The sequence below is a fragment of the Microcaecilia unicolor genome, chromosome 3 (assembly GCF_901765095.1).
Source record: "Microcaecilia unicolor chromosome 3, aMicUni1.1, whole genome shotgun sequence".
Classification (NCBI taxonomy): domain Eukaryota; kingdom Metazoa; phylum Chordata; class Amphibia; order Gymnophiona; family Siphonopidae; genus Microcaecilia; species Microcaecilia unicolor.
Window position 1 is genome coordinate 319,984,439 of NC_044033.1, and position 7,527 is coordinate 319,991,965.

At 40.4% G+C, this 7,527-nt stretch overlaps 1 protein-coding gene across 1 annotated transcript; it reads left to right on the plus strand.

Annotated features, from left to right (window-relative positions):
- Positions 1–522: 522 nt before the first annotated feature.
- Positions 523–5,519, plus strand: LOC115464662 (olfactory receptor 2G3-like). The gene is made up of 2 exons (XM_030195024.1): positions 523–1,068; positions 5,349–5,519. Exons 1-2 carry the CDS (start codon positions 532–534, stop codon positions 5,517–5,519), a joined length of 708 nt encoding a protein of 235 aa, XP_030050884.1. The 5' UTR covers positions 523–531.
- The last annotated feature ends 2,008 nt before the right edge of the window (positions 5,520–7,527 follow it).

Sequence of the window (7,527 nt, forward strand, 5' to 3'; positions counted from 1 at the left end):
AGATTGATATCATGTACAGAGTCAGTATATTATACAGAAGGTTCCTGATATGTGACATGACGGAATTTATTGTCAATCATCTATAATAAAACAGCAGACTTTGTCCTTGCAGTATTTTAATTCTCTTACCTGTATATTTATTTTCCCTTAAATCCCAAACAGATTAAGACTATAGAATCAATGGCAAAGGAAAACAAGACCTCGGTTACAGAATTCATTCTCGTGGGATTCTCTGACCATCCTGACCTGCAGCTCCTCATTTCTGTCACAGTTTTCCTGATCTTCCTGATCTCTGTGCTGGGAAACTCTATGTTTTTAATGTTAGTATGCACTGACCATCGTCTGCAAAAATCTATGTACTTCTTTCTCAGTAATCTGTCCTTCCTAGATATGGGTAACTCCTCTGTCACTCTCTCAACACTGCTGTGAAGTCTTATGACAGGGGAGACACTGATTTCTATTTCTGAATGTATAACACAGCTCTACATTTCCATATCTCTCACAGATGCAGAATTTTTCCTTCTCACTGCCATGGCCTATGATCGTTATGTTGCAATCTGCAACCCTTTACGTTATGTGCTCATCATGAACAGGAGAGTCTGTGTCCTTCTGGCATCTGCTTCTTGGGTTGTTGGATTTATAGCTGGATTATCACCAACAGTATTCATATCTCAGTTCTCTCTTTGTAGAGGGAATTTAATTAACCATTTCTTCTGTGATGTTGCAGCACTGATGAAACTCTCCTGCGGTGATATGCACATCCTTGAAATTGTGATATTTACTGAAGGAGTTTTTTTTGCTTTATTCCCCTTAGGTTTAAAAATTACATCTTATGTCTATATCATTTCCAGCATACTCAAAATCCGTTCTGCAAAGGGAAGATATAAAGCTTTCTCCACATGCTCCTCCCACCTCACAGTCGTTATTCTGTTCTATGGGACTGTCTTGTGTATGTACATGAGGCCAACTTCCATGTATTCACCAGATCAAAACAAACTGTTCTCCTTGCTGTACACAACTGTGATTCCAATGTTAAACCCCATTATTTATAGTATGAGAAACGAAGAGGTAAGAGAAGCCCTGATTAAACTTCTATCTTTAATAAAAAATAATGTATGGAAAATGTTACACATGTAGAATAATTCTGTACATATTTTTATGCCTAGCTTTGGAAAATAAGCCTTATTTCCACTTCAAAACAAAACAAAAAATAGATAGATATAGATATATAAATCCTCCTCTCTTCCCCCCACACTGAAGCGCTAAATAATTTCTGCAAACCATTGCCCACACAATATTTGCCGCCATAAGAAAAGATAGGACTGGAATTGTTCCCAAACTATGATTAAACTTTTGCTGAGGTTAAACTTTAGCTGACCAACACTCATTTTTGCACTGGTCAGTTAAAATTATATGGGTAACTCTGGTAGGGGAAACTGCTGTCCTAAAATTATCTGGATAAAGTTATCTGGATATATTCAATGATAGGCATATCTAAATAAGGTCCACTAAACATTCATATACAGATTTCCAAATAACCTTTATCTGGATACTACCTGCTCAATGAACTTTTGAATGTGGGTGTCATATTTTAATTTGCAGCACTTGGACATTTTAGTCATTTTATAATGTTGCATGGTCTTCTCTAGTTTTCATTGTGTTGATACTAAAAATAATATAGAGAAAAAAAGAGGATCAATTCTTCCTCAAAATTCTCAGTAATAGGGATGTATTCAGACCTTCAATTTTGGACTCAGAGTAAACATTGGTGGGCACTTTAAAAACTCCTCCACCCAGCCCATCCACCTACCTACCTACATTTTGTCCTGCATTCTCTCCCTGTAGAGATGCAAAGCTCCTGCCATTATGTTACAGAGTGATTGTGGGATACTTGAAAGAAATCAACCATCCTGTATTGCTTGGTTTAAAATGCTGAGACCCTTGCTACTCATAAATATTTTGCAGAGTCAAGCTTGCTCTGAACAAAGACTGCTACATGCCTTAACGTGCCCGTGTGGCTTTTAAGCAACTAGATTCATTTGAGCCCAAATTCTGGGGGGAAACCCAGAAATAATTTCACAAGACTGTTTGGAGCATTGAATTCCAATAAATGCATCTTGAATGAACTCAAAGACATTCCTGTGGTTTCTCAAGTCAATCACCTACTGAAATGTTATCAGAACATCAGTCACTACTGATAATATAATGACATGACATCTCCAGCTGGAACTGTTCTTAACCTGACCCTTCTATTAGCTTATTGAGACTCATCTAACTTTCATCTGATCTTCTGACAACTCATTGAACACTTGATCCTTCCCAAGCAAGCAGTACCTTTAAGAAGACAAACCCTGCATTTTCCATTGACCATGTGAAGCACTGTGAAGACATACAGGTTGTACGTTCAAAGTTTGTGACTGCTTGTGAGTGACAGATTTAGCTGCTGTAAATACAGTAAAGTGTGTGTTTTACTAAATAGTTTCTGATAAGTATGAGTTTTCAAAGAGTTGTATTCCTGAACATTTTGATATGTCATTATTTCATTCTTATAAATTGTAATTTATTATTATTTGATTACTACTACTACTACTACTACTACTATTTAGCATTTCTATAGCGCTACAAGGCATACGCAGCGCTGCACAAACATAGAAGAAAGACAGTCCCTGCTCAAAGAGCTTACAATCTAATAGACAAAAAATAAATAAAGTAAGCAAATCAAATCAATTAATGTGAACGGGAAGGAAGAGAGGAGGGTAGGTGGAGGCGAGTGGTTACAAGTGGTTACGAGTCAAAAGCAATGTTAAAGAGGTGGGCTTTCAGTCTAGATTTAAAGGTGGCCAAGGATGGGGCAAGACGTAGGGGCTCAGGAAGTTTATTCCAGGCGTAGGGTGCAGCGAGACAGAAGGCGCGAAGTCTGGAGTTGGCAGTAGTGGAGAAGGGAACAGATAAGAAGGATTTATCCATGGAGCAGAGTGCACGGGAAGGGGTGTAGGGAAGGACGTGTGTGGAGAGATATTGGGGAGCAGCAGAGTGAATACATTTATAGGTTAGTAGAAGAAGTTTGAACAGGATGCGAAAATGGATAGGGAGCCAGTGAAGGGTCTTGAGGAGAGGGGTAGTATGAGTAAAGCGACCCTGGCGGAAGATGAGACGGGCAGCAGAGTTTTGAACCGACTGGAAAGGGGAGAGGTGACTAAGTGGGAGGCCAGCAAGAAGCAGATTGCAGTAGTCTAAATGAGAGGTGACAAGGGTGTGGATGAGGGTTTTGGTAGAGTGCTCGGAAAGAAAGGGGCGGATTTTACGGATGTTGTAAAGAAAGAAACGACAGGTCTTGGCGGTCTGCTGGATATGAGCAGAGAAGGAGAGAGAAGAGTCAAAGATGACCCCAAGGTTTCGAGCTGAGGAGACAGGGAGAATGAGAGAGCCATCAACAGAAATAGAAAACAGGGGGAGCGGGGAGGTGGGTTTGGGGGGGAAAATGAGAAGCTCGGTTTTGGTCATATTTAATTTCAGGTGGCGTTGAGACATCCAGGCAGCAATGTCAGACAAGCACGCTGAAACTGGATTGTTAAGGAGGAAAAGACTTAAGATGCTCAACCTTCTTTGTTTATTATTAAATTAACTTTGCATGGTTGATGCCTACAATATCCATTATTTAAGGAAATACCATGGTTTTTTAAAATGGATATTAGGCCGGCTCCTCACCAGTCAAAAACCATAGTATTTCCTTAAATAATGGATATTGTAGGCATCAATCACGCAAAGTTAATTTAATAATTAACAAAGAAGGTTGAACATCTGAAATCTTTCCTCCTTAACAATCCAGCATCACATAAATTGAGAGGGTTAATTGCTTTATTTAATATATAACGGTTGTTAACAAGCAATTTTCCATCGGTTATTTAAATTAAAATTTTATTATTATTACAATCTTGTAAATACATTTTTAGCTTTCTATATTTTTGCATGCTATCGGGAACCTAAACAATGACACTTGCACAAAAGCAATTTTGACCCATCCTCACCCTCCAAATGTATAATAATAATAATAAAAGAGAATTTGGAAAGTCATTATCTAGGGCACAACAAAATTTTATCCACAGAATTGGACCTTTGAAAACTGTTCCCATCACTTCAGGTAAGTACCTATTATCAACAGAAAATAATAGGGGGGGCAGGGAGGATATAGGATTAGTTCTGGGAATAGAAAACACACACAGAATTTACTTTCTCTGGATAATTTGTTTCTGCATTAAAGCAAGTGCATAAATATGGATGGTTGCTAAAGTATTCCCTATCTGTAGCTGGCCAAATTTTCAATGTGAAATTCTGCCTGGAGTTTCCATTTGAAAACATGCTTGCAGTTCTGCAGGTAATAATTAGCCATGGGATACAGCAAATCCAAGGATACCAGAAAAAATGGTATCTTATAAGGGGTAATTCTATAACAGGATGCCTACAATTAAAGTCCTAGAATGCAGAAAAGATCAATAGAGACTGGATCCTGTGTCTCCCTGCTTCTTGACTGTCACAAAACACCTAGCCACCTGCCTAGGGTTACTTTGCGGCCACATAGAGGGTCTATCCCCAGCACAACTCAGGTCCACCTGCAACTGCCACTTGTGCTCTATATTAGCACCCTCCTCCCACTGACTGGGTCTCAGCTGCCTCTGGGCAAGTCTCCCACTGTCAAATTATCCCCAGTGATTTCTAGGTTACTGGAGGCCACCCTCCCAGTGGTCCCACAGTTCGAAAGAAGCACTCACAGACCCAACACACAAACCACAAGGATTCTTTATCAGTTCAGACAGGCAGTCATCAGGTTTATTGTCAGAACTTAACAGTGAAACATATAAAGTGCAATCAGCAAAACATAACAAGTAACTGAAATATGGATCAATTATAACAGTAACTAAACATTTGTATACTAATTAGTACCTAGGAAGATCAGGACATATAACTGTTCACCGAGCCTCAGCAAAGAGATCCTACTTTCTTTTCTTCCTGGCTAAGACTGAAGACAAAACCAGTAACTTCTGGGTAACATCAAACTCCAGGCCAATCAAAGCCCAGAACAACATGCTTAAAATAAAAAAAGATGGCCACACCACTGCAGGTCTTTTCTCTGTAACAGCTTTAAGCATAAACATTTACCATCTGCTGGTCAAACTACATAAATACACTTCAAGAATTAACCAAGGCAGCCTTACAGGCATAAAACCCCACTGTTCTGTCACACTGACATAGTACATTGTAATCTGATTGTCTATTTGGATGAGAAAAAGGTGGTACATTAGCCAATCTCTGAAAGCTTTTAGTGAGTTCCTTATGACCAGCAACTCTAGGATACTGAAGCAAAGCTGAATCTCATGAGCAGACCAGTGATCCTGTGTGTAGAGGCCATCTGCATGAGCTCCACAGCCCAGGTTGGACGCATTTGTCATCAGCATGTTGTGAGGAGGAGGAGTTTGGAATGCGAGTTTCAAGACCAAATTGGACGGAATGGTCCACCATAGAAGCAACTCTGTAATCTCCAAAGTGACAGAAATGATGTCCACTAGGTTCCCAGTGGTCTGACACCAAGGAGAAGCTAGGGTTCACTGGGCTTGCCTTAAATGGAGGAACACCATGGATGTGACATGCACAGTAGAGGCCAAGCTTAGACCTGATGGCTCTGCCAAACCCGATGGGCAATATTGATCGTGGCATCAACTCTGAGAACTGGAAACAAAGCTTTCAACTTCAAAGCAGGTGTAAATTTGTGCATTTCAGTTTTCACACAGAGCTAGTTCAAAGAGCCCATTTTATAAAGGCAGAGAAGGAGAAGCACACAGAAGGGACACTGAATATCTGAGTTATCCTCAGATGCCAGAAGTTACCTACATAGTGACAATATTCAGGCCACTAAGCAGGTAGATATGAATCCCCAAGGCAAAACCTAGTATCTGCATAAAAATGTAGATTAACCTATGACAAAACATGCTAAATAACATAGAATTCTCTTCAGTTCCCATATATTTGTTAGCAGGCAGTTACTAGGTTTTGCCTTGCGGAATTAGAGATAACCAGTTAAAGTTAGGACAGTTTTTTTTTGCTATCCAACCAGTTAAATAACTGGTTAGTGAATTGAAAATTGCTGTTACCTAGTTTACTGCTGGCTCAGCCTTACGTCAGCCCCTGGACCATCCCACACTATTTGGATAATGCTGTGGTGGTCAGAGGGAATATTCATCAGCTCTATGTGGGTAAGTTACACTTCACATCTCCAGACTGCTTACTAACCAACATTTAACCAGGTAGGAGCCTCTCCAATCTAGTTAAATAGTTTGAGCATCAACCACTAAATTTTGAAAGGTATACTAATAAACCAAATGTGCACTAAAAAAATGCATATCTCTTTTAAAGGACTCTCAACCTAATATCTGATAAACCATTTTAAGGGTTACACAACTCAGTGGTGTAGCCACAGGTGGGCCTGGGTGGGCACAGGCCCACCCATTCTTGACTCAGGCCCACCCAGCTGTAGTGCTGCACTGCTCTCTTCCCCCCTCTTCTCTATGGCATCCCGGCATCTGCTCTCCTGGCTCGGAACTCTGTACCTCCTTGATGTCAGTACAGGCATCCTTGGTGCCTGCAGCGATTCATTCTCGCTGCTTGTGCCGGCCCTGCAGGCTTCCATCTGCTGCGTTCCACCAGACAGGAAGCAGGTAATGACATCAGCGAGGGCAGAACATGGCAGATGGAAGCCTGCGGGGCTGGCGCAAACAGAGAGAATGAATTGCTACAGGCACCGAGGATGCCTGTACCAACATTGGGGAGGGACAGAATTCAGAGACTGGAGCGCAGAAGCTGGGTCGCTGCGGAGGAGAGGGAGAAGATGTGGGGTAGGTGAAAAAAACCTCTTATGTTCTTAAAAAATATCTCTGGGTAGATATTTGTGTTGTGGTGTGGTGAGGGGGGGGGGAGGGGCACATGTGAATGCTCGTGGAAGGGCCCATCCAGTTTACTTCTGGGCCTATCCAAAATACAGAGTCTGGCTACGCCTCTGACAACTTTTCGGTTCCAAAAGCACTATTGGGTTATGCAATGCTGTGAAGACACATGAAAGAAAAACAATCCGTGTTTCTTAGAGATTACAATTTAGTCTGAGCACATCATAATGCTTGGGAAGGGAAGGAATGGAAATAGTTCTACAGAGAAAGAAGAGATGGCAGTTGAGACCAGCAGTGGCACAAAAGTGGAGAAAGAGATATCTTGTTGAACATATAATCAGCTGACTCTGTATACAGAGCTGTATATTTAGAAAGAAAACTGGATGGGAAATCAAAAGTATGGTAGTACTAACTCTTTTTACATACATAATCTATTTTAAAAATAAAATCATAATGATGAAGATTGAAATGGTACTATTTAAACAATATTTATCTGAATGTAAAAATGGACTTTAAAAATATGTGGAAAGTAATGGTATACTGATCTGTTGAATGAGACACATACAAACAAATATTGCACACAATATGGATT

What these genes read in the sequence shown, in the direction of transcription:
- LOC115464662 (XM_030195024.1), top strand. Translation starts at nt 532, where the DNA reads ATGGCCTATGATCGTTATGTTGCAATCTGCAACCCTTTACGTTATGTG. An exon ending in ATAGTATGAGAAACGAAGAG is followed by an intron (nt 1,069 to 5,348) that starts GTAAGAGAAGCC and finishes CAGCAACTCTAG; the next exon opens with GATACTGAAGCAAAGCTGAA.